The 27,892-nt window shown below is 42.8% G+C and overlaps 1 protein-coding gene across 1 annotated transcript; it reads right to left on the bottom strand.

Annotated features, from left to right (window-relative positions):
• Positions 1-1,057: 1,057 nt before the first annotated feature.
• Positions 1,058-21,663, bottom strand: BMS1 (BMS1 ribosome biogenesis factor). Its single transcript, XM_064717088.1, has 23 exons — positions 21,467-21,663; positions 20,951-21,193; positions 20,633-20,823; positions 20,181-20,260; positions 18,906-19,094; positions 18,279-18,421; positions 17,470-17,591; positions 16,692-16,888; positions 15,866-16,002; positions 14,566-15,398; positions 13,941-14,042; positions 12,845-13,002; positions 12,244-12,325; positions 11,214-11,290; positions 10,013-10,198; positions 8,767-8,955; positions 8,019-8,199; positions 7,390-7,448; positions 5,188-5,310; positions 3,999-4,146; positions 2,967-3,142; positions 2,301-2,462; positions 1,058-1,591 (listed from the first exon to the last, which is right to left on the bottom strand). The coding sequence occupies exons 2-23, from the start codon at positions 21,124-21,126 to the stop codon at positions 1,355-1,357; spliced, it is 3,948 nt and encodes a 1,315-aa protein (XP_064573158.1). The 5' UTR covers positions 21,127-21,193; positions 21,467-21,663; the 3' UTR covers positions 1,058-1,354.
• Positions 21,664-27,892: the final 6,229 nt, after the last annotated feature.

The following is a 27,892-nucleotide window of genomic DNA, read 5'->3' as shown; positions in this document are numbered from 1 at the left end:
ATCTGAATCTCACAAGGGACAAAAAAAAAAAATTACTGACAAATTAATTTGAGTCAGGTGTCAGCCTAGTATCATACAGACAAAGATGAATGCATTAGAATTTCAGTATCAGTAAACAGAACATTATGAGATTAATTAAGAAAATCCCAAAATACCAGATGTTTAAAAAAAAAATCTACAGACCCATTCAACCAAATGCTTTTGTATGAGGCAGCCTGGTCCCACATGGGATCTCACATCTGAGATAGCAAATATTACTACAGTATAATAATAATGAATTTCAGCTTGATGACAAAGAGTAAACTTTTTCAAGAAGGAGACCAAGAAATTACTGATATTATCTGCCCCACTGCCTGTTTGAGGATGAAGTATTAAAAATAGGTATATCATAGTAACTACTTTTTTATGCTATATATGGCATAAAAAATAAATTCTGCCGCTCTTCCAACAAAATGATTGTTCAAAGTCTGCTGTCATACAGAGAAAGACTTCAACTGTCAGCTAATTTAACAGGATTGAAACCATCTACCAACTCTTTTCTCCATTCATCTTAAGCCTAACAATGTACCATGGAACCAAGCTGGCTGGACACAGGAAGATTTTCCCAAAGGAAGCAAGTTACCCTGTCAGTGCCAACCCCACAGAAAATCACAGAGTAGCTACACACATTGGGAAAGGTCTGATACTGTTTGTCCACAAAGCTGCAGTCAGTGAGGGACCCACTGGCAGCCTCAGGGTGCCAAAACTGGCCAAGTAACACAAGATCTAGATGCAACACTGTTTTGAAGATCTGCTTAATAACCTAGTGAGAAGTGGAAAAAACTGAGATGCTTTCATGCTGGAGGAAATGATCTAAGCACAGGAGTGAGCTACTCTGATCAAAGATAAAGAATTTCCCAAGCTCCTACCCAGTAACTGTTGATCTTCACACATCTTAATAAAATATTTGCCAAGGGCAAAACTTAGGTAATAACTCAAAGTAAGGGACATATTTGGAGACATTCAGGAGAGTTTTCTTCCATGGAAGTTCACTAAGGCAACACACAAAGAGACAATATTCTGTAATTGATTAAAATACTTTATTGGCTAGAAAATGCAGAAATATGCAGTATGCATAGAAATATACTGAAATATGAAGTCTTCCAGAATATTCCTGTATAAAAACCACAATTCATACTTCTACATCTTATTTATATACAATACCAAATGTATTCAAGAGTGTGAGTAAGGTCATATTTGCATTTCTTTCTTCTCTTGAAAGCACATTTGGTGTAGTCCAAGGCCTTTTTGTTTCTTCAAGAGAAAATTGCACAGCTACCCTATTTCCTCATTTGGCCTGAAATCTGATGATATTTTACATACTCTTCTCTCCCTTACTAGATCCTTTCAAGCTTGACTTCTGCCTCTTTTTCTCCCTTTGTCCCAGTATGCGATAGACTTTTTTCTTAGCCTCCTTTTGCCTCTTGAATTTCTGTTCATCCTCCTTCTGCTTAACTTTGAGATATTCTTTAAGCTGTTCCCGATGCTTTACTTTGGCTTTCTTTATCTTGTAATTGTTCACTGTACTCAAAGCACTGAGTAGAGCTGATATCTAGAACAGAAAATACACAATCAATATACATGCAGCTCAGTTTTGGTGAGCAAGAAACAGTGTAACCTCAGCAGACAGACATAATGAATCAGAGATTCAAGGCAAGTTCCTAATTATCTCTGCACCTGTTACCCAATTTCTAAAATGGTTTAATTATTTATCCTGTTTGGAAATTAATCAAAGCTTTAATTTTTGTGAACTCTGATTTTGGTTAGATAGCTTTTAAAAGGCTGTGCCTAATTGCTACTATAGAACACTTAAACTGCAGTGTGGATCTTCTTGCCTCTGCAAGCACTCTAATTCTCAATTTTGGAAGCAGAGTATTTGCTTCAAATCCTGTCTGTGTTAATAATGCATGGCAATGACAAGTCAAATAAAAAACTGCAGCTGCCAATTTAAGTCACCCATAATATGAGAGCACTAAATCCAAGTGAAACACCTTGCAAGTGCTGTGACAAGGACAAAAGTCGCATTTAGGCTTAGGTGACCTACTAGTCTAAAAAATAGACACCATCCACTCAGTGACAGTTCCATACACATACTGTGTGCCAAACAGGAACAAAACAAATTGCAAGTGATCATTTTTCACCAGGAACATATATATCTTTAGCATTAGCAGTAGATTCAAATGCCAGAACAATAGTCCGAAAAGCTTTAAATAACACATTTACCCTTCAGGAGTCCTTGTTTCAGAGTAAGTGATAATTACCTTCTTTTCATGAGGCTCCCTGATAACAGCTGGTCTCCACTGGTCTTTTGGAGTCTTGCCTTTCTTCTCAAGATTCTTAGGCTTGTTCTTAAAAGGCAGTGCCTTCTGCAGTGCTTTAGGGATGTGGAGCTTATTGAAGTGCCTCTTCTCCCTCACAATAGGCTAAGAGAATGAATACAGAACATACATATAATACTCATGATCTTAAAAAGCTTTTATTTAATTTTGCATCTTTTAGTGGGGAAAATACCCCACAAAACACCACAAACCAAAATAGAAATACACACCCCTCAAAAAAACCCCAAACCAAACAAAGCATAAAAAACACGAACCAAAAGTAAAAAACAACATCCTCTGACATCCTTGGACTGAACTGTAAATGATATGTTCACCCTAATTACTACAGCAGAGGTCTCAGTAAGCTTCTGGAGAAGACTTCTACTCTGCAGATTACTTTATAAACTTTAAGTGACCCATAACAATCTACTCTCAACTGTTTTATTTCCATCTCATGCCAGGACTGTGCCTTGTAGATAAAAATTTAAAGTCCCACATGCATGTGTATGAACATGTATGAACACTGCTCTCAGTCTGCACAGGTGAGACACACTGCAAATCTGACTGGTTTAAAAAACAAAACAAAAACAAAACAAAACAGAAATGTACCTTATAGAGAGAATCCTTGTTTTGTTTCAGTTTGATGCCTCGCTCATACCTCAGCTGGCCTGTTGTTTTCATTCCACTCCAACTATCTTTCTCACCTGCTGGCTTCAGCAGGGATGTGACAGGGTTATAAAACATTGGGATAGAAACAGGATACCAAGTCCTCACAAAAACAATATCTGAAAGAAAAGGGAACATTACTTGGCTCTAAAAATATGAAATGTAAAGAGTTCATCACATCCACACTCTAAGCAAAGATGGCCTGAACAGAACAGATACTGCACCAAATGCTAGCAGTGTGTTTGGTATATAGACCAAATGTCTTCAACTTGTGGTAAAAGCAATGCAAAACCCCATAAAGGCATGAACAGCACACATTCCTCAAGAGTAGGCAGCTGAATACCATCCTGTTCATCATTCGTATTCAAGAACAAGCAACAGAATTCATATATGTAGATGTGCCTGTAAAATTACTGACAACACCAATTTTCTTTTCCTTTGCCTATTTTTATAAAAGAACAACTTGCTTTTATTTTGCACTATCTGTGATTTTGGTGTGTTTAGGAAAACAAGTCATATAAACCCAAGTAAGTATAAACTCATATTCTCAATATCACAGTGACACTCAGCAAACATAGGAGATCCTCTGCACAATTTCCCCAAAAGGTTACAGGAAAAAGTTCTCAGAAAAGTGTCCTTTTAAGCACTTGTACCACTAAATTCAATTCATCATGTTCAAGGAAAAAGGCTGTGTAAAACACTAAAACTGTGCTCTGTAAATCATTAAAACACTTGAAGATGCTTGTCTTCAACTCAAGCCTTTTCATCTGCATACTATATGACTTCTGAGTAGAAGTGAAAGAAATCCAACACAAAATACCCTTCTTTTGAATTTCACTCCACATCTCACAAGGTATTTCTTACTCCATGAATTCACATCTCAATTATCAAATCCCAGAATTCTGAGACACAGCTTTACAATCTGTGAAGAAGGATGAAAGCTGTGTGATACCTTACATGCAATGTGCAACTTACCACTCATCAGCAGCTTGTCTTCAAATGTTGCTCTGAAAGCACCCACAGGAGCTCTGAGGGCCTTTTTGATCTGGCCTCGGATGCCACTCACACTGCGGATCGCTGCACCTTCAAACTTGGCCACTTCCAACTGAGAGTTAAACATGCCCTGAAAATGTGAATTACCACTGTCATTCAAGATGCCAAGTCTCTCTCTGTGACCTGTGTAGGCTACAAAACCAGAATTCCCACAAGCATATCTTATAAAGAAACAGGAGGAGCACAGCATTGTCTTTAGAATAAGAGTGCTGATCATACCAAAAACCCAGAGCTGACTTTAGGTGAGCTACTGAAAGCAATGTACTTAGTAATACATCACAGGCAAGGCTGCTAAGCATTAAATGTATGTATCTAAAATTTCAAACCAGAACATATCTACAGAAGCTTTACAGTTCTCCTTTAAAGTAATTTGCTAGAACACAGGGTACCTTAAAAACAACCAAGCTGCATTAAGTTGCTAGTTCTGAGATTCTAATACAATACAGATTGTGAAGGTTTGTTCTTCTTTCACATATCACAAGAAAAGCAAGAAAAAAAATCTCTCTATGCCTAGTGCAAACCCTTGAATGCTTCATTGCTGGGATCACCGCTTAGCTGCTTGCTGCCTCAAATGCACAACAACCTAAGCTCTCCCTGAGCTGAAAGCCCAGCTAAGCACAGTGGGAAGGTCAGTGAACATTCACTTCTGCAGCACTCCCTACCTTAGACATTTTTGTAACTGTAACTGAGAAGCCTTAAGCACTGCTAGAAGTCTCCTTTGACTCCAGAGCTGAAATTTAGTGGGATCAGACTGATCAGTGGGATGAGGCCAGGCACAGGTTTACATCCTCCAAAGCTGTCTGTCATTGCTAATCAGTGGGTTTTTAGGAAGGAAGCAGGGGGTGGGAAGGAAAAAAAATCACACTGAATGTGAATCAGGAGACTGTTCCAGAATTTTTGTCTGCTTAACAGTTACTCATATTCTTTGTAGTAACCAGTTCCTTTAGAGATCACTTGGAAGGGAGCTCCAAAAAGCACAGGCAGCTCCTGAGATCCAGAACAGCATTCAACAATAACTGAGAACTTCTGCCTCAGGAAAGACAATCCCAGGGTGCATTCCTTCCTAACATCAGTACCTGTGGTTTTGCAGTATACATACCTATGAACTTACCTTAATAAAACAAGTGTTCTTGAAAATTTTGAATGGAAAACCAGTTAGCTTTAATTTCTTTACAATAGTGATGGATTTATCTAAATCAAGCACAACTCCTGTGGCAGCAATCCGGAAGTCAGGCTGAAACATCAGACATGAAAGACACTGCTGAATGTGTATTCCTCAAACGGTGAAGACACCATTTAAAATCACAGAATCATACAATACTTTGACTGGAAGTCATCTCTAAAGGTCATTTAGCCCCACTCCCCTGAAGTGAGCACAGACCAATACATGAGGCTGCTCAGAGCCCCAGCCAGTCTGACTGAATATTTCCAGAGACGGGGCATCCACAATCTCTCTCATCAACCTGTTCATGTTTTACCACCCTTGTTGTAAAAACCTTCCTCCTAATATCTACCCTAAATCAACTCTTTTAATTTAAAATCATTTCCCCTGATCCTATCACAGCAGGCCCTGCTAAGTTTATCCCCACATTATTTTTAAGCCCCCCCTTATATACTGAAAGGCTGCAGCCTCTGAGGTCTCCCCAGAGTTTTCTCTTCTCCATGATGAACCCCAACTCTCTCACAGCCTTTCTTCCTGGGAGAGTTCCTCCATCCCTCCAGTCATCTTTGTGACTGCTCTCTGGACCTGCTCCAGCAGGTCCCTGTCTCTCCTTTGCTGAGGGCCCCAAGGCTGGCCGTGGTACTCCAGCTGGGGTCTCACCAGAGCAGAGCAGAGCAGAGGGGCAGAATCCCCTCTCCTGCTCTGCTGCTGGCACTGCTCTTGCTGCAGCCCAGGGTGTGATTTGCTCTCTGGGCTGCAAGTTCACACAACCACAGCTCAGCCTCTTGTCCAGCAGAGCCCCAAGTCCTTCCCAGCAGGGGCTGCTCTCAATCCCTTCACTGCACAATCTGCACCGACACTGGGGCTGCCCCACGTCTGCTGCAGGACCTTGCACTTGGCCCCACTGAACCTTAGGGGCTGCCTCCAGGACCACTTCCCAAGGTTCCCCTGGACTGCATTCCATTCCTCAGGCACATCAACCACACCACTCAGCCTGGTGGTGCCTGCAAACTGCCTGTGTCACTGATGGTCAGTGCTCATCAAACAGTGCTGGTCCCAGCACAGACTGCTGAGGGACACCACTTGTCACCACTGCACACCAGGACACTGCACTGTTGACCACCACCCTCCAGATGTGGCCATTCAACCAACTCCTCCTCCAGCAAACAGTCCACCCACTGAATGAATATCTTTCCAACTTTGAGAAAAGGATGTTGTGGGGCACCTGCACTCCACATTTCACTTCTAAGATTCAGAATTTCTAACCTTTACAGAAGTAATGCAGCATGAAAAATGCAGATTGACTAGTACAGACTCGTTGGAAGTGCTGCTGACATAACATTCCTACCATTCACTAATGAGATTTCCAGAACTGCCATTCTAATTACCTTGGAAACAATCTAAAAGTCCTTGTGATCTACCTCACTGTGTTCTCTTTATGGAACAGAATCTTACTCAGACAGAAAGTCTCAAAGGAGAAGTGCTTTGTGCACTGCTCTAAGACACTGTATTATGTGAGGGACACATGATGAAAACAGACTTTTAAAACATGTAAAAAGACAACTGTGCAATAGTACTTGAAGGCATATTTTAGGAAGGAGATAATAATCACCACTGATTACTGACAAGCTCATTACAATGCCATGCAAAGCTTTTGTTACCAGTTGTCTGCAAACATGAACCTACTTCTGATTAATATATATCTGATAAAGATCATATCTGATAAATACTGCTTTAACACTATTTAAATTGGAATTATGTAATGGCTTGGTTTTGAAGGGACCTCAAAGATCATCTCATTCCAGCACCTCTGCCATGGGCACCTTCCATTAGACCAGCCTGCTCATCGCCCCATGCAACCTGGCCTTGAATCCACAGCTTGTCTGGGCAATCTGTGCCAGAGCCTCATCACCCTCACAGTAAACAATTTCTTCCTGAAATTTGCTAAAAAAACAAACAAACAAAAATATCCTCTCCATACAGTTTCCCACCTCAACATAATACACCTTTCAAAAGCTTGAGTCCCGCTACTTTCATAGTTCCTACAACTACACTGTTTTATCATAATGTAAACTTTTTTCCCAGAACATATGTATTTTCCACAAATATCTATAGAAAGTGTTAATAAACATTCTGTGGTAACAAACCTACCGTTGTGCCACTGACAGACTGCACTGCCAAAAATCCTGTCCCCTGAGGAGTGATGGGCCCTAAAAGAAAATAAATTTTAAAATTTCTGAGAAGTTTTACTACACAATATATCTAGCCCCTATTTAAATTCCAAAAGCTTAAAAAGACATGAAAAATATACTCAATAAAGAAAACCAAAGTTTAAAGCACTGAAACTATTGCTTACATTAAAAGGCACATAAAGGAATGGTTAACAAGAAGTTACTCCTGCAAGGGCTGGGCCCATAATGTGTGCAAAGTCTATCTGCACACAAATCAGGCTCTTCTTCAATTTGCTACAACTTAGCAGAATGCTCAGAATTTGATTAAAAACCAAGCAATTCACAAATCATTTAAATAATCCACAAATATCAGAGAACTGCCAGTTTTCCCACACTACTTGATATTTTTTGTTCCAGGGGAAAAAGCTGTACTTTTCATTGCAAAAGCTGCATTTCCTGGCACATCCTGCAAAGCCAGAGAGCTGCACTCTGCTGAGGTGAGGCAGGACACACTGCAGCAGGCTCACCCCAGAAGGCTGCCCTGCAGTGCATGCACAGTGAGAGCTGCACTCTGCTGAGGTGAGGCAGGACACACTGCAGCAGGCTCACCCCAGAAGGCTGCCCCACAGTGCATGTGCTGGGGGGTGTACTTGAGCAGGCGGTGCCGCCCGTTGTGGTCCTCGATGTAGAACATGGGGATGGTCTGGAAGCGCCTCCAGCCCAGCGACAGGATCAGGGGATCGCGCGTCTTCAGGATCTTCTTGTACCACCGGTGCTTCTTCAGGCGCAGCTGGTTGGAACAGAGGGTGAACCACGCTACTACAGAATGGCAACAGTGATTCTGTTTTCCAGGAATGATTGAAAGCAACTTCTAGCTACACTAGAATTTTTATACACTAAGTTTTATCTTTGGTTTATCTTCAGAAGATCAATCAGTATTTCACTCACTCTGAAGCCATGTGTGTACCCATACAAGCAAGTATTATATTAAAAATACATTTATATATGTGCTAGTAGCTTTTCTGTAGTCACTTGTATATAGATCATGAAGGTCAGAGAACAATTAATGTTTGCAATTTAGCAATCACAGTATCAGACCTTAGTCCTAAGACACCTCTGCAGCTGAACATTAAACAGCAGTAACCTTTTCCAGTTATCCAATTAAGCCTGCAAAGATCGAGAATCTGCTACTGTAGAATTACACTTTGTGTCTAAAGCAAATCCCCTATTCAGGAGACAAGGATGGAAGTTCCTGTCTGTGTTTACTGTATTTTAAGTACACAGAAAGCAGTAACTCCAGACACCTTGAAGCACACCTGCACTGAGATAAAATGCACTCAGCCCTTTGGCTACGTACCTGTACATAGCCGACATTTCCCTCGCTGTTGCCCAGACCACCCAGGATGATGGGATAATGAGGATCAAAGTTCAGGACAAATTCACAGGGCACATTCTCAATCTCTATTCGAACATACATGCCAGGCCTGAATCCCTCATACTGCACTCTGGTCTCATCATCCTGATCTTCAAATTCCGCTCGGTTCAGCTATGGGACAAAGATATAATTCACAAAATTCAAGTACTAGCAACTTGTTCAAGAAGGGATGGTTCTATTTAAAACATTCTAACATCTATATAAATCTTTTTGGGAAAGATCTAATAGGTTTTGTGACTTCAGAAGAAGATCTCTACCACCACAAAGCCCTTCCAATTTGAGATCCCAAGTGGGCCTGTTAGTCTACTTGAAAGACAGTACCCAGTATTCAGACACTGATTCTTTTACTGAATGTCCTTCTTTACCCTTTAAGTGCTCTCAGTGCATCAGCATATCAGAGCTCATATTATCCTTTGTGACAGAGGCTAATGCAAATAGGGAAGGATTAATTTAACAACTATTTAGGGCAAAAAATTGTCAAAAGACAAGACAGTGAGGTTATTAACATTATTAAAGTTATTAATGTAAGGCAGTGTTCTCCCAAGTCAGTCAAAGAAGGAAGCTACTTTTAAGCTTACAAGTTCTCATGTAGAAAAAAACAAAGGCCTGGAACAAAACCAACACCTCACATTCTGGATACAGTTACACTGAAGACTTCTACCACATGTACACAGCAATAGTCATTAATTATTTTTTCCTCAAAATAACTTCACAGTTGGATGAAAAAGCCTGTCACGGAGAATTTACTTATCCATTAATAACACTGCAAAAAATCATACTAAAAATAATACTGGGAAAATATATGGCAGAAATTAATATGAGGAGGATTTTCAACTTCCTACACATAAAAGGATGCTTTTTGTTTAAAAACTTTTTAAGTAGTTGAAGTTTAGATGATACATCCTGGCTTATTCAGTGATTTAAAGTATGGTTAAATATTGCACTCAGTGTAAATTAAGCTTTCACTTGTTTGGCTTATTTACTTGCTTTCCTTTCCAGATAACAGAATCAAAAAGGTCAAGCACAAAAAAATCACAAGCATGTATTTCTTTCTGAAATACCTCCTGAGCATCACCTGTGTCTCCAGGAAAAATCTTTGGGAGACAAACTCTGTGGAGGATTTTGGAAGACATATAGCCAGATAAATTGTCAAATTAGCAGACAGTACCTGTGCTTGTTTATGCATTTCTTCTTTAAGATCATCAAAGTATGTGGCATCCCCTTCATCATATTCTGCATCAAACATTTCTTTAAGTTTTCTTTTCTTGTCCATGCGCTCCTTTTTCTTTTCCTCCTCCTCAGGTTCTGGTTTAGACATTTTTTCATCTTCCTCCTCCTCTTCTTCACTTCCAGACTAATCAACAATAAGTTGTCAAACATGTAAAATGGTTCACTGAAAACAACTCATTCTGATCAACATTTTGACAAATATCATTAAACAATACTTTCTTATAATGTCAATTATTAGAGACTTGAAAAACACTTCCGTTTTAGACAGAAATTAGCAAGCTATTCATACAAGGAGACAACTTCAGCAAGGACCAAAAGATCTCAAGATCTAATCTATTCCTTTTTACTGACAAAACTTTTTTGACTGAAGATAATTTTATCGTAAGGGAACAGACCCTAGAACTGACCTACCTGTTATTCTACAGCTAATATAAGCATATGTAATAGAGGAGGGAAAAAAATTGTAACCAGTTGACATATCAACTGCTGGAAGGCTGGAAGCACTCTAGAGAGCAGGGAGAAGGAAGTTTGTTCACAGACCATTTGAAAACTGCCAAAATTATGCCATTACCCTCAATTTTATAACAAATGCAAAGCCATCAAGTTGCTCAGTCCAAAAAGAAATTGATTTTTCAGTCTGTACTGTCACAGACAACTACAGTTCTGTTATTGGAAGATATCCAAGCCGCAGCATAAAATTGCTTCCACCAGCCTCCTTTATGCAGATAAGAGGAATGAACTAGGAAACTGTGTCAAGTTTCCACTATTTGTTGTGTTTAAACAGAGTGCTATAATCTTCTGCATCAGATGAGATGACATAGTACAAACAGTTATGATTACATTTGGTTTTAAAATACTTCTGTCCTGCCTCCAGATCCTGCAGCTCTTGATTAAGCCTGACACCTACTGTTAAATAAGTGAGGTGACTTCTACATAATTAACTACAAACAAAAATTCAAGTCAGGCTAAAAACATGCCACTCTAGATAAAGTCAGTAATAAACATAAATTTTCTTTCATGCTCCCACTGATTTTCTTCCTATTGATTTTATGAGCACCGAATTTGTTACATAGGATGCCTATCACTTGGTAAGAAACACATACTTATCTTGCTAAAGAACATAAAAATGCAGATCAGACCTGCTCTCCTCCAGCAGCAGCTTTTCCTTTGTGCACAACCCCAGTTTCCAGATCTTCAAAATCTCCATACAGCTCTTCTGCAACAGTGAGCACCCAAGACATGTGAGCATTAGTTAACCATCCTGCTGTATTGCTGCACACCATCTCCCATGTGTTCAGTGCTATGCATTTCTCAGTGCTGCCATCGAGATCCATTTCAGTCCAAACACTTTTGATTCCCATCAAGTTTTATACATTTGTTTTGCCCTCTTTACAGCTTCAGCTGAAAATTCCCAGCTAAACTCAACGTGGTCTTCCTTTACCCTTTCAACACCCTTATGATTTAAAAAATGCAAATAAAGTTTAGATCACCCCAAAGGACTCCCAATACATTAGTTTGCACTCTAATGACTCAAGACACCAGCAGAGCAATTGAGCTCCTATGTTTAATTAAAAAAAATTAAATACAGCTGTCAGTCTTTGGGTTAAAAACATGTGCTTATAGAAGCCTGTTAAAGCACAATCATAATGCATGTAAGATACAGCCACATTACTAAACTTTTTAAAGTATTTCCTAATTTAAAAAAAAAAAAACAAAAACACCACCTCCAAAACATCTGAAGATAAATCTCACTTTTCAGCCAAATATGAAAGGCAAGTTTGTCTTCCTAATAAAGAATAGTTTCTGTTTATTTCTACCATGACTATCCAAAAGAATAAACCATATATGATAAATAGATGAACTCAGATACATAATTCAAAGCTGGCATGACCAAGTGTTGAGACTAAGGACTCCATTTTGTAATTTAAGTTACATACTCTATTTTTCAGACAGTAAATTTCCAGAATGTGGTATGTGCCTACTGTTTCTACAGAGACTGACCGCAATGTGTAATTATATTAGTATCTATATAATAATTTATATATAGTTTGACAAAAAAAACCCCTGTAAGTATAGCACTAAGGTACAATATTCTATATACATAACTAAAATGTCATACTTTTCTTAAAAATCCTATAGAGGAATCATTTTTACAAGTGTTACACATACCATCTTCCTCCAACAGCTTTGCTGCATCTTTATCATCCTCCCACTTTCCAGTAACAAAGCAGTCTCGAATACTGCTCATAACCTGCAAAATAAATTGCACAGCTGCATTGCCTTGCACAGCTGCAGCTTATCATCAACAGAAATGTTCTCCAAGACATTCCCCACACCCCCATCAGGGACAATTCTCAAATGCAGCTCGACATCAAGACACCCTCACCAAAACTACACAATGCCTCCCCAAAAGCAGGATTGTGAACTCAGTTTAATTCTTGCCAAAAAGTCTTTACATTACCAAAATCTCTACCCTATATTGTATTTTCAATTGGGTCTCCCCTACTTTTTATTTTTTGGTAAAAGAACAAACTGTTATCCACCAAATACTCAAGAGAGACCAGCATTAAACTGATTTACTGTAACTTGCCACTCTTCTAAAAACAAACCTTGGAATCTGTTACTTATACTGACAGCAAGTGGCAGAATCTAAGACACTGTGGCCATAGCTCCCACAGCTCTGTTTCAATGACAACTCAGCCATGCTTTATGAGACACAGCCAGGACAAAACCAGCAGGATATGCAGAAGCAATTATCCAATGGCATTACCTCTTCTAAATCCCAATCTTGTGGCTTTTCTACCAGGAATTTGGAGCAGTCAAGAGCATTGGCCTTCTGTTTGGATGCCTTGTCTGGACGGCTGACACGAAACAAACCTCCGAGTTCATCATCTGCATCCTCACTCTCCTGGTCCTCATCCTCCACAGCTAAACCAAACACAGAGGCTGTGATGATTTCCCCCACAGTACATGCATGAAATTCATTAATCACCTCTCTCCTTATGTTTCCCAACAGCTGCAGCATAAAGAAATAACAGAACCAAACTGGAACAGTTTTTGGATGTAAAAGCCTGAAGAAAAAGGTACACTGATCCAGTTGTTTCCATAACTGGAATTATATTAAAAAAACTTTGCCCAATAAGTAAACAGAGGATGCTTGTGCAATATCACAAATCAGAACAAAAGCAAAATGGTCTCTGAACAGGAAGGAACAGGAATTAAGCTTGGGTATAAATCAAGAATACCAGACTGGAGAATATGTCAGAAAGTCTTCTCACACCTGCACTGTGGAAGGTTTACAATCTCACCATGTTCTACAAAGGTTCTGCACAATGAGATTGGCACTCTCAGACAACAACTGTAAAAGTTGTGAATTAAAACAGGACAAGTTACATAAACAGCAATTTTCTCTTCCTTTTAAGCCAGCTATTTTCCCTTGACAAACACCTGATACTAAGTCATGTATAAGAGACTCTTCCACAGTCACTGTGAGACAGAAATTCCTGAAACCAGCCAACAGACAACATCCCTTTATGAAACACAATTACCACAATGGGTTTGCATAATATCTATCAGATGATTACATAAATAACCAAACCTTAAAGGTTTGGAAGAAATAACTGTGTAAGAAAACATGAGTAACAACTGAGCAGTCTGGAAAATGAACTCAAAATGCTTTTTATGGGAAAAGTAAAAACTGTCTTCTCATTACAATTATTAGTGAAAATGAGCATCAGCAATTAAAAAGTCAATTAACTCTCCTCAAGCCTCCCACCAAATGACCATGCTCAAATATTCAGACTTGAAAACTTGGTAACAGCTAAAAGCCAGCATATATTGAGTCAAGTTTCCAAGCAGATCTGCACCTGTTCCATATACAAGTTTCCGAAGATTGGGGGTTGATCGCTGCTGTCTTAGAAAGGCCTCAGCTGCCTTCTGTGTGAGGTCCTCTTTCCATTTAAGTGCACCTGAAAAGGGAAAAAATTGCAAAAAAAAACAAGAATCAGCAACTACAAAAATAATTTAAATAAGGACATGACTTAAGAATGTTCAAAGGACAGCCTTTGATCATCTCCAAAGATGGAGATTCCTGTTCCAGTGCTCAGTGAGCAGTTAGTGCATTTTAGTAACATTCCCCCAAACATGTTTCAGTCTTTCCAGATGTAATAGAGCATCATAATTTGTTTCATATAAATAGCTATAAAGATTAAAGAGAATTATATGCAAAATCAATGACGTTTTGTTTATAAAATGAATCACCTCCATTGTAGAGGAAGGAAACCTGACACCGCATACCACAATGTAAATGAAAGGCTTAATAGCAAGTATTTCAAGCTTTCCTAACTTGAAGTTTTGCTACTTAAGAATTATATATAAATACATATTTATATATATGTATGACAGGCAAAATTATGGAGTATTTACTAATTATATCCTTTAACAATTAATACAATTAAAGTGAACAGTAAAAATTAAACAGTTATAGTCTACCTGTTGTGTCAGCAGAAAGATCTATTTTTTCTTCATACTCCTCTTCCTCTCTCAGCAGGTTCTCCACATCATCATCCTCAGTATCCACAGTTTTAACTTTGGTGTGTTTAACACTATCAGCTTTCTTTGCTTTACTGTCCTGAAATCCATTCCTATTTGACTCTTCAGCTTCTAATTCCTCATGTGATTCTCCCTCATCATCACCCTCTTCAAGGGAAGAGTTCTCATCCTCAGATTCTGATGCCTCTTCTGCAGTGCAGTTTCCTGAATCTGTAGTGAGCACTGCTTTTCTTTTGGGGCTGTGCTCTGAGATTTGTGGTTTTGTTTCTGTATGTTCACTATCCATATCACACTGCTTAGATTCAGCTCTCTTATTTGCAGCCTCGATTTCACTACCTGAGCTTTCATCTTCGCAAGTCCTTTGTACATCCCCCTCCTCCTCTTCCTCCTCCTCATCTTCCTCCATCTCACTGTCTTCAGGGGCAGTTTCTCCTTCTTCTTCAGAGCTCAGCTCCAGATCATCATCACTGTCAGCAAATGCTGGTAGCTCATTCACAGCTTCTTCCTGAGGCACCTCTGTTTTCAGACGCTTGGCTCTCCTAACAGCCATCCCTTCCCTCAAGAGCACTCTCTCACTTTCTTCCTCAGCATCATTTTCATCATCACCATCACTTCCATCTTCAGACACTGCTTCTTCTTCTTCTTCTTCTTGGTCATCTTCCTCATCACTTGCTACATCATCATTTTCCTTCTCGTCGTCTTCAAACACGGCTTTCCGACGGACTCTTCCAGTCTTCAAATCCACCTGCCTCTCTTCTTTTGGCATCACAAACCTGTTCTCCCAAAGACCACATTTGGGGTAAGATGGTAAAGTACAAGAAAATTTTAATGAAAGAATGAAGCTTCATGTTAATATTGTTAAACAGTTCTACAAATTTTCTTTCAAAGAAAGTGAAGTTACATAGACCATTAGAAAGGCACTGGCATCCTTTAGTGTCTCTTTATTCAAGAATATTGAACGTTATAGCCAAAACTAATTCCAATAAATTTCTTCCTTTTCCATGGAATTAATTAAAACAGAAATGTTACTTGTATCAGCAAGAAATTCCTGGAAGGCAGGTTGCAAACATTCTAGTACCAATTACTTTTATCCCAAAATACACTGTGGCATATGAGTAATCACAGAAGAGGAAGAAACAGACATTTTACAGGCTGTGCTCGATTCAGAATTCTTCCTAAATTAGAGCCTGAAATTAGAGATTCATTCATGCTCAAACACTGTTCAGCATTCAAAACTTACTCTTGTCCTACATCTTCTGAACCCAAGGGTGCAGAGTCCATGAAGAGAGAGACCTTGCTTGATGCCATCTTAACATCAATGGCTGAGTGTGTGGAGATGAGGCTCTGAACAAGTTCCTGATTTGGCCTCACTTCCTCCTGGAAAGACAAAACTTACTTTTCAATGAAGTTGAATAAACAATTGTCTAGTGACACCTATCAGTCTAAACCAGCAGAAATATACATATGCAAGAAAAAATTGCAGAGCATTTTAAAGAAAGATTTTCTCAGAATAGAATAGCAAGGTCTCCCTTCCCCTCTTCATATTTCAAGAATATCTATAATATCAACCCAAGAAAAACTGAAGAGGGACTCCTTCACAATATGCAACCACTACAGTAAATACCAGCAAACACATTATCATAGACCCAAAGGTATTTAACATTTAGCACAATATAGGGAAAAAATTGAATTCAATTTGTTTGTAGGTAAATCCTTTTTATTCTCCCTTTTGACCCCTTTAAGTTTTCTCCCAACAATCACCATGCCCTGCAAATCAGAATACTAATAGTTCAGCACCAGGAGATTTCATAAATTTTAGGTCAATATTTGGAAAGTTATTACACAAACTTTAGGTCTTTAATATTAACTGATCTTCCAATGTTTTGTACAATACAAGAAATAGAAATATCCCTTCTCTGAAATCCCTGAAGGAGAAAAGAACTAATTATCACTATGGACAGATAAGGATTGTTTTAAAGAAGCTTATTTTTAAACACTTATTTTGGCTTTAAGGATAAAAACTATGTTTTCTAAGAGAATTCAAACCACCACCAGCATTCTTTTACCTCTTCTTTTTCATGAGCATGGCTTCCACCAAGGTCAATGTAAACAGCATCTTTGTCATACACAATACCCCCAACTCCTGAGAGAGGGGCATAGACCAGCTTCTCCTTCTCATTTAAGGAACGTTTCTTCTGCTGCTCAGGGAGAGCACAGGGGTCTGGCAGGAAACTCACATCACTCACTGTGAAGTCCCCAACACCTGAGGGGACAGACAATGGTTCATCAACAGGAAGCTCTGTACCAAACATCCAATTCCTCTGCCTTACCACTGAACTCAGAGAAGTATACAGAAATTCACCAGAATCCTGCAAAGCTTTGTTTGTTTCTTTGGTTGTTTTCAAATGACAAAAACAGCAACTCACTTTTCTGAGTAGGTCTGTAAATTTATTATCAGGGTATTTCTAAATTTAAACTATTTAATCATTCACTTAAAATATTAAATCAATTCTGACCATAATAAACATAATCTACTAATTCACATAATTTAAATTAACTTGTCATTATTAGGGCTGATATGTTTTACATTTTCAGCACTTTCTAAAAGTGATACACTTATAAAAAATTTTAAGTACTGTGAATAAGGTGTTTATCAGTGCAACAAAACTGCAAAACTATTTACAAGATTTATTTTCACAAAAATGTGCACTATGAAAACAATTTCAACAACGTAACAGAAAGGTGGAAAATCTGTTGTATAACATACTCTGAAGATACAAATAATTTCAGTTATGCTGTTTTTCACATATCAATACAGAAAGAATTCTAAGACTGATAAATTACCTGGCATATGAATTTGACTTTTGTTTTTCAGGTGTGCTCCTCTCAGGTATCCATACAGGGATATCTTCCTGTCACATTTGGGATTGATTCGAACATCCTCTGGGTTTGTCAGCTCTTCCATTCTACTCAACATTTAAAATAACAGTTAAAATACCCAGACTCTCAATGATAACTTTTGAGAGAAGTTAATTTAAGAAAAGAGAACATCACTGCTGCCACTGCATGATCTGCAGACTCTAATAATCAAAACTGAATTATCGTAAGAAAGAAAATATTCATGGGAAAACTGATCTCCTAAGAACATTTTAGAATTCTTTTCTAAAAGCTGTGTAATTATGCTCAACAAATTTCCAGAAGGTTTACTGACACTTCACTGAGCAGGTACTGCTTTCTTAGCACATTTTAACTACTCTTTATTGGCTCTGTACACACAACCCTCCTCTAATCAATCTCACCGATAGAGGGCAAACAGAGCAGAAGGGGTATTCCAGGGAACTCAGGGGACTAATTCACCAGCTGCTGTTTAATCACTAGAATGCTGTTTCTTTTCCACAGAAATTCAGTATACTCAACAACAAGCAGGATTATTTTCTGTGTTTTCAAAAATATTTACAATATACCAGAGGCATGTACATCAACTGACACAAAGTGAAAACTGAATGGCACAAACCTGTCACCTTCCCTTCCCAAAGCCACCCAGGGAACACCAAACACCCATGCACACAGAGCTGAGGGCCAAAAGTGCAGCTTTTTCAAACAACAAGGTGCTATCTAGGCTGGGAATAAAGAACAGAGACAAAACCACACACCTGTCTGCAAGAACATACGGGTGAGACGTTTGCCAAGTGAGAGGCCGGAATTTCATAACCGAGATAAAACGTCCCAAATTGTGAATTTCCTGCTTTTGATATTCTCCATGAACCATCCCAGACAAATAAAACAACTTGGCACCCTAAACACGTTAAAAAGACATAAAAACATAAAAAATTCTATTTAATACGCATAAAGCTAACAAGAAAAATACACAGTTAATGCAATTGTAATTTGTAAGTCTTAATTGAAAATTGTATTACAACTGGTTCTGAAAGATCAAACTAACAAGGTTACTTCAACATGAAAATTGTCCCCTAAATCTCACTGGAAAACTATTGACATCCTCAAGACCTCATACAGACCTACAAGCAGATCCACCTTGCACAGCACCTGCATAACAGACCTAGTAGTAAATTAAACAGCTTATCACACCAGGATAGAGAATAATTACACAAGTATTTTAGCAAACAGAAGAAAGATTAAACAATCTGATCCAGTATCAACATTGTTCACTTACCTATTTAAAAGATGTAAGAACATAATAAACACTTAATTATTGAGCCACTTTTAATTTAGCTTGCATAAAACAAAATACATGAAAAAAATAATGCTAAATGTCATACCGGATACACTTCAGTCCAGAATCTGTGCTTTAACTTCTTTTTAGTCTTCTTTAATTGTTTGTTGTTCTTGAATGTGTCCAAATGGGTCAGAACACCCATAATTTTGGGAAAGCCATGTACCTGGCAAATGTTCAGGAATTCAAATGTCTCCATCTCAAATCCAAAGCTGGCATCAATGAGCATGAGAACCTGTAAACACAATATTCACATTTCACTACAGCAATACCCCAGTGCCTACATGAGATCATTTCAAAGACCACAGCTTTAAACTCTTCTCAGGAACCAAAATTCTAAAATGCACTGACACAGCAGCCAACAGTCACATGAAAATGGAAGCAAAGTTGGTTCAGGGTTTTAACAATAAAGAACTCAAAGTATACAGGAACTGATGCCAGATCTTCAAGCACTGATGTAATCTCAGCCCCCTAACAACAAATCCAAACAGATTCTCAGCACCACTATGTGCACACAGAATTTGAAACATCCACTAGCAGAAGTATTTGTACTGTTTGGTACATGTCCTGCACTCAGTAGAAAACACAAAAGTAGAAGAATATCTAGTTAAGTGTACACATGCATTTAGATATTTACACAGTTAATACTTAGACAAGGATCCCAATACCTAATCAGCTGTGAATAATATACTCCAAACCCACATGTAAAGTAAAATTCTAAACAAAGGGATCATGCACTGGATCCCCGGGATCAGTTGGTGTAATCTCTTGATCCAAAAGTTGCAAGTAAATTACAACAGTGACCACACTCCACTGAAATCAGCTGTATTACTGCAAAACAGATGGAGACCTCAGGGTGCAGAAAAAACCCCAACTAGTACACTAATAAATATTTGTACTTTGAAAATTAGTTTAAAACTTCTTGACTAAAACTCACTTTCAGATTTTATATGGTTTAACCAAATCCCCTAATGAGAAGTCACTGTGTCACCTTGGCTCGTTGTAACACCTTCCACTAGAAGTTTACCAGTTGCATTGGCAATGAAGCTCAGCAGCATTTCTCTTCTTTCATATCCTCCCCACCACCACACACACACACAGAGTTTTACTTTCCCCCACCCTCAGGATGAGCAAAGTGCTGGGGTTGTTCCAGAACATAAGGTGTGTCAAAGAGCTCAGGTCCTGTTCTCTTTCAAACCAAGGACAGTTTTGCCTTTGATAGCAAAAAATGTGTAGACAAACCAGACACCAGTGCAGTCCAATCAAAAGTAGTATTTCCAATCTAAATTATAGTAGGAATCACATTCCATGGTTAACTTACCAAATCAGCAACTTTAGCCAGGTCAATCATTGTGTTAATGTCACACCCACATTCAATAATGGTCAGCCGGCGCTTTTTACCTGGAAACAGAATTAAGCATCAAAAACTGAAACAGGGGGAGCAAACCAATTTGTACAGTTTTCTTTTCAGGTCACATTCCTGGAGTTCCTCCAGGTTATCTGGGACTCAGATTCTGGTCTAGCATGTAAATCATCCAACATTAATCACGGCAGAAGTGTCTGTTTTTAACTGTTGATAACTGTACTAAAATATAATTTTTTAATTTAAAATTGTCCAATCTTCTTTTACTGTACATATGCCAGATCACAGATCCAAGTGATATCTTCAAAATGACCAAAAACCATGAGAACATGAGCACACCCCAGCTCTCAAAGCAAGACAAGTAAGGAGCACAAAAGCAGCATTTCCATTTCTCCTCTCTTTGTTCTCACCTGAAACAATTGTAACAGGACCTCGAATTTCAACCAGCTTTTGCCTGGTGAAGTTCTTAATGAGACATTTTATCACAGTGCTCTTCCCAACCTTGGGAGGGCCAACCACAACCACCACCACGGGAGGTGGCTCCAAAGGAGTCCGGTCAACCACGGGAATGTGATGCTTTTTAGTCTTCAGATCCTGAGTTCTGAGGAGAAATTTGTAATAAATAAACAGGAACACCATGGATAGCAGCATTTAATACTTCAAAGAAAGCCCAGGAACTCCCACCCCTCCAGCCGCCTCCGAGGCTCTGGAGCAGCTCCCACCCTCACCGATGGAAAGTCCTGGCCATCCGCACGGCGGACTGCACCGTGAAGGCCTTGGGGTTTCTCTTCCGTGCATTCTCCTCATCGCCTATTCCCAGCTCATTGAGATAACGCTTCCTTTTCTTCTCTGCCTTCGGCCCGCTTTGCTTCGCACGATGCTTCTTCTTCTCTTTTTCCTCCATTTTACTGGTTCAGCACTTGTTTACAGCCAGCAGGATCCCGAGTTCCTCCGTGTGACGGCGGGCACAGCTGGCACAGGGAGAGAGCACAGTTAGCCCAGGGCACGGGTACACAGTACTCCAGCTGGAGAGCACCGGGCGAGCCCCACCGCAGCCCGCTCCCGGGGCCCATTCCCGGCGCACGGCAGCCCCCGCGCCCCGCACACCCGGCCCGGGGCCCCGGGCAGGCCGGCAGCGCCCCGGCAGTGCGGCCGAGGGCGGGGAGCCGCCGGGCACACCGGGGTCCTCAGCTCGCCAAGGGCTCCGGCCGCGGGGCCGCTCCCCACGGGCACCCACCACTCACCGGGGCCGCGCGGGCCGTGGGCGCGGTACTGCCCGCTCCGACGCTGTCCTACCCCCTCCGACGCTGTTCCCCCGGCTCCGCGTTGTGCCCCCGGTTCGGGTGCTGTCCCCCGGCCCCGCAATGTCCCCTCGGTTCGGGCGCTGTCCCCCAGCCCGGTCCCGCCGCCCGGCCCACGTGTGCCCGCACCGACCGCTCCGTTGCGGAGCTGCCCTCCCGGGAACAGCGGCTGCGCGCGGAGTTCCGTACGCGGCAGCGGCGGAGCGCTATTGCCGGTGCACACGCTGTCCCACAGCGGTAGGGTGGCGGCGGCGCCGCGCAGCCCGGGAACCGGGACGGGAACCGGGACGGGAACCGGGACGGGAACCGGGACGGGAACCGGGACGGGAACCGGGACGGGAACCGGGACGGGAACCGGGACGGGAACCGGGACGGGAACCGGGACGGGAACCGGGACGGGAACCGGGAGTCGGCCCCTGTGCGCCTGTTCGGGAATAAATGACTCCCCTGCAAGCTCTGTGAAACCCGCGGTAGCTGCCCGGCGGGACCGGCCCCACAGCACCCGGAGCGGAGGAGGCGTGTGGTCCTTCGGGTGCCCGCGGGCTCGGGGCAGCCCCGTACGAACTGGCAGATGCGGCCCCAGCAATTACTGCGAGAAAGATAAAAAATCAATCCTTGCCAAGGACTGTGGGAGAACGAACAAGTCAGAGGGTAAAAGCCTATGGAGAGTTTTTCCGTGCAGTGAATTCTGACGGAATTCACCAAATAATGACAGGAACAATGGGGATTTGAGCCCTGAGCCCGGGGTGATGAGGCCACCCGGTGACCGAGCCCTGCCTGGGCCCTGAGGGCCGCGCTCCTGAACCCTCCGGGAGCGGGGACTCCCCCACCGCCCCGAGCAGCCCATTCCAGTGTCTAATCGCCTTTTCTGTGAAGAAATTTTTCCTGATTTCCAACCTAAGCCTCCCCTGGTGCAGCTTAACACGGTGTCCTCTCCCCCTGTGGCTAACACAGCTCAGGTGGGGCGTTTTGCAGGCACCAAGCCCTGCAGGCACAGGGACAAGACCGGGCACGCAGAGGGCAGGGTGCCCGGGTGAGAAGTGAGCCATTGTTCCATCTCCGCTCTGTGCCCCGCCTGCAGGCCCGTCCCCGTGAGGTGCGCTGTGGGTGCGCACCCTGCTCAATGGAGAGCCCTCTTGCCAGGGGTCATTCTCCGTATGGCAGAGCCAGCGAGGGGCAGGGCTGCTAACGAGGTGTCGGGGGTAAGCGGCTCCCTCCGTGCTGCTGCCGGCCCATCGGGCCTCCCAGGCAGGCGCCTTCCCCTTCCCGCTGCACTTGCGGGGCCGTGGCTGTCACACGGGAGGAGGCGGCTGGGAAGAAAGGAATGTGATCGCAGGTTCCCGCATCAGGAGCTCGGGACACCCTGCAGTGAATTAGCCCAGCCTGACTAACAGTGACATTGGTGAATTTGGGTCCTCGCTATCTCTTTGACAAGCTATGTAGAAAATACATTTTTCAATATTTAGCTGGTAAAATCCTCCATTCTTCTATAAACAGGAACGTTTTACAGGCAGTAGAAGAGTAGTTCAACTACTGAACACATTTGGTTCCTGCCCCAGCATCACCTGATCATGACAGCAGAGATGCTGGCCAGTCCAGGGGAGGCTACTATACCATGGCTGTGGAAGTACCTCCTACGTGTTGAATGAGCATTCTCATTAGAAGATATTGTGAGGGAGAGGGTATATGTAAATAATTAAGTCTTAATGCATTTTTTTCAAAAATTTACTAAAAGAGTCATAGATACAATCGTAAATACAATCATCTCTTTGTCCTTCATTCTCAAATACAACTTGTGTCCAAAGTGCCTTGCAGCTATTGTCTGAAGCCATACAGCTGTTCTGTAATACATGAGCTTGTTCCAATCCTTTAGGTCAAGGCAGAAAAGTTATAGCCAGATAAAAATTACTGACAAAAGTGTGGACTAATTTTCCGTACTTCTGTGTACAGACCTCCAGAGACAAGTTTGTTCAGGGATATCAATTTCATTAATAAAATAATGGTCTGTGATTTTTATTGTTACTCTTGTTCTATAAACAAAATAATTGAGTTAACAACAAATATATTACAATCTAAGCATACTTTAAAATATTTCAGAGCCACATTTTAAATCCAAAAATAGATCTGCATGTAGAGTTTTCAGCATCAGCCTTCAGTGAAAAACCTTTCCATGATTACTGTGGTCTTCTGGATAACCATGGATCTTGAGAATTCTAAAAATAGGCTACATGTACAAATGCAAAGATGAAACACATTCTTCTCTCCTCTGAGTGCAATTCTACGAATTCATGAAGGTAAAAAAACCCTTAATTTGGCAACTAAACAATCACAATTAAAACAAAAAACAACTATTTGCAAACAAATTACACACAAGAAAATCACAAAAATATTGCCTTTTAAAAGACTGTGGTCATTTTTAAATGAAAACACTATAAATTAAGTACCCAGCAAAAGACCATTAGTGTTCTTTCTGAGGAACACACCTAATGCAAACACACCCAGTGAGATGTCCCCTGCCACCACCAAGGCTGCTTTTCACATGCTTGTACCCCTCTTGTGTTAATGCTTTCTCAACTAAAAGCTATAAATAAGTCTGTTTTCTAAGATTCCTTAAGTTAAAATAAGTGAATTATGACCAGAATAGAAACAAAACTCAGTAAGGCCACAGAAACACCCCCACAGTGCTAAACCTCCTGGCAGAACAAATGCAGCCCAGCCTGACACAGAGTGCTGACACAGCTGTGAAGGTCAGTCTGTGCAGGCAGGTTAGTGTCAGGCTGCCCATAACAAACACGTGCAGGAACACTGCAGGGGTGATGGCAGATGGCCTGGGCTGGGGAGGCACCTCAGACAGCCCTTGCTAACGTGGCTGATCTTTCTTTCCCTGCCATACAGGGCACAAAACTCAGAGCAAGCACTCTGCACACCTAGGCCTGCAAAACCTCTAGCCACTTCAGACAACACTGGCAACTGAGAAAAAAAATCACATTCATTTTCCATCAGGCAAGTGGACCCACTGCCAATTTCATGTCTGACCCAAATGACAGACTGAATTCTGGCCACCAAAAGCAGAAAGGTAACTTCTTGTCTGACCTTGCTCTGCATTTTGCTCATTCTCAAGCAGCCAATCTAACCCAATTCCCAAAATTTCATTTCTCATGCCCAGCCAATGAGAGTCATAGTCATTTACTGTCTCCAGCAGCTGCTGCTCATAGAGTGGGGCTGGAGTGCCAAGTGCCCTTTGATACCCCCCTTCATGCTTTGGAACTACCAAAGGAGGGCTAGCATTGCTAGCTGCAGCCAGAGGTGAACTGTGCCTCATCTGCTCGGGCTCAAGCTTGGGTTCCCCCCCATCAAAACTGAAAGTGGAGCCATTCCCAAAGGGAGAAGTGCTTGACTTGGCATACAAACAGTTCTCAACACCCAGGCCCTGGTTAGCACTGAAGTAGTTTAAGACAGGCTTTCTGTACATGTTCTCTTTAGGTGCTGGGTACTGGTGATCTGTACAAGGCTGGAAAACATCTGCATCTGAGTAGTAGCCTTCAGGGAAGGATTTCTTCAGGTGCGGATACTCCTGTGCCTGCTGCACAGGGAGAGAGAACGGGGCGGCGCTCCCCACGCTTCCCGTGCCTAGCGGGACCCCTCTTCCCGAACAGTCCAAGCCGAAGTCAGCCGGGGTCTGACCCAGCGCTCCAAAGCTGTTATCCAAGCTCCTGAAATGCATGTCGAGCCTTGAGTACAGCTGCCCCGAGTAGAACGGCGGCTGCCCTCCGAAGCTCTGGCTCCCTCCTGGCAGGCCCGGCTGCGGGCAGAGGCGGCTCCGCTCCGTGCCCGGGCCCTGCTGCGCCCGGGGCCGCTCCTGCCCGGCGCACCGGGGCGGCTTCGGCTTGCCCGGCCTGGCGTAGGCGGCGGCCTCGCTCTTCTTGTGGTTGAGCTGCCGGGCTCTCCGGTTCTGGAACCACACCTGCGGGACCGGCAGACACTGAGCACCCGGGCCGCCGGGGAAGCCGCTCCACCACCCGCCCGTCCTCCCTGCCCGGAGCGCCCCTCTCACCTGGATGCGGGACTCGGGGATGTCGGTGAGGCTGGAGAGCTGCTCCCGCAGGGCGATGCCGGGGTACGGCTCCTTCTCGAAGGCGCGGACCAGCAGCTCCAGCTGCGCCTTGCTGAAGGTGGTTCGCTTGCGCCGGCCGCCCTCCCGCCCCGAGCTGGGGCGCGCCCGGGGCTCAACTGCGGGGAGAGAACGGGAGCGGCGGTCAGCGGGGCCGGGCAGCGTCCTCCTGCCCCAACGCCGCCAACACCGCCACCACCAATACAGCCACCACCAACACCGCCACCGCCACCACCAATACAGCCACCACCGACACCGCCGCCAACGCCGCCACCACCAATACAGCCACCACCAACACCGCCACCAAAAATGCCCGTCCGGCGCGGCTCACCGGTGGCTCCGGGGCTGGGGGCCAGGCTGGCGCTGGCCGGGGGCAGGCTGGCGGAGGGGAGGCTGGCGAGCTCCATGCGGGCCGAGGTCTGCGGGCGGTGTAACGGCACGGGCAGCTCCGTGCCTTAAGAGCCCTCCACCCCGGCCTTTAGCGACCCCCACCCATCGGCCCGGCCCCTCTGCGGCTCCGAGGGTGACTCAGAGCCGTCTCCAACACCTCCATTGTCATCCCATCACCAAAATACACATAATGAGGGCTCGCCCCATCCAAGGAGCCAAAGTGTCTCCCAGCGAAGTCCCCGCTGCTGCCACCAACCCATCCACCTTTCTTTAATTCAAATGGAGAGCAAATAATTTAATGAAGAAATCTTCTGCCTTTGGTTCATCCCTCTGAGGGTGCTCCCCTTCTCTCTGCACTGCAGGCCTGGAGCTCTGCTGGAAACCCGGTGCTCCCCCAGTGCAAGGAGGCCTCCATAGCACCCTTCTCCTGCAGCCAAGCCATCCCAGCGCTTCCTGCACCCAGGTGACAAGTCCTTGTCTTCCCCATTTGGTTACCCTGCTCCTATTCTTATCCATGGGACATTTCTCATCAGCTTTACTGCAGGAAATAAAATGCTGGTGGCTTTACTAGACATTGCATCAACACCCAATGTTCACAGCAAAGGACAAAGCCTCTCCCAGCACACTCAGGTCACCCGGGTCAGATGGAGCAGTCTCCCTCCGGAGTGCATGCTGAGCAGCTCAGCAAAGGTTTTCCCTTCCTGGGGCAGCTTTCTTTCCCTCCAGACAGCTCTGCTCATCCAAGTCAGGTACAGAACAAGCAAGGTCTGTGCTATCAGCCCAAGGTGAAATCATGCACAGCATATTAATTCAAAAGACTGGCCAGAAATATCATTTAAGAGAGCCAAGAGTGACATAAGGGACTTACAGGGAGCAACAGTTGCAACTGAAAAGGATTAGATGTTAGAAGAGAAGCAAATCAATTAGTCAGTGTAATAATTTGTCAAATGAGGCCACTAATGGCTGTCACTGAAGGTGTTCAGGAATAGCAGCATCATTACATCATTTGTTTTTCATCTCAACTTGTCCCCATTCATTTTTCAAACTTGGGACCTGCTCCAGCTTGCTGTGAATCTGAAGGCTGCAGGGACAAAGTGTGTGTGAGCTAGTACACACTGTTTGCATTCTGTAGGGACCAGTGCGCCCATCATCCATGCTGCCACTTCTGGGTTGAGCTGCAAAAGGGTTTTACCATTACATACACCATCACAGTGCTTCACAACAAAAATGAATGTCCTTGCACACAGGGATGGCAGTCAGCTCCTGTGAGTCTGGTACTCCAGAGACCAGACTCCTTTAGCAGCTTGGTCCAAAGGCTCAGAAACCACTATGCCTAAATGACATCTTCAAGCAGAAGTGCATGTGTATCTGAGTGCTCAGATACAATAAGCAGACTTATAAAGCTTGGGAGTGTAGTTTTATTGACAGGGTTCACTACAGCAAATTCAGCTTCAGCTATGAATTCTTGTTCTAGGCATGCAGGTTCACCTCTAGCTGCCATAAAGTCCTCACAGGGCTTTGCATCCAGTCGAGCACAAACCATCTCCAGTGCACTCTGGGCTAGCAAAGCTCATGCAGCTGCTCCTTCAAAAAAAGCTGATCACTTTTTCTTTTTCTTTTTTTTTTTGGCCAATTTAGTTTTTGGTGAACTTAATACAAGCATCAGCATGGGACAGGGATGTACAGGGGCAAAGGGAAAGAGATAATCAGGGAGCCTCAATTTGAGGTGGCTCTATAAACTGTGGAATTGCACATGACATTTCCATCTCTGCAATTCCAACAACGGTCCATGGGATAGATGCTACACTGGTTCAAGGATACCAAGGAAGTTTGCAGGGTACCAAGAGAGATTACTCATTCAGTCTGGA

This window comes from Zonotrichia leucophrys, chromosome 6 (assembly GCF_028769735.1).
Source record: "Zonotrichia leucophrys gambelii isolate GWCS_2022_RI chromosome 6, RI_Zleu_2.0, whole genome shotgun sequence".
In the NCBI taxonomy this organism is placed as follows: domain Eukaryota; kingdom Metazoa; phylum Chordata; class Aves; order Passeriformes; family Passerellidae; genus Zonotrichia; species Zonotrichia leucophrys.
Note: the sequence above shows the minus strand (reverse complement) of the source record. Positions and strands in the feature narration are given on the sequence as shown.

What these genes read in the sequence shown, in the direction of transcription:
- BMS1 (XM_064717088.1), bottom strand. Translation starts at nt 21,126, where the DNA reads ATGGAGGAAAAAGAGAAGAAGAAGCATCGTGCGAAGCAAAGCGGGCCG. An exon ending in TCTGGACTGAAGTGTATCCG is followed by an intron (nt 18,422 to 18,905) that starts GTATGACATTTA and finishes TAACGTGTTTAG; the next exon opens with GGTGCCAAGTTGTTTTATTT. An exon ending in AAGATTGGGATTTAGAAGAG is followed by an intron (nt 12,326 to 12,844) that starts GTAATGCCATTG and finishes TTTATTTTGCAG; the next exon opens with GTTATGAGCAGTATTCGAGA.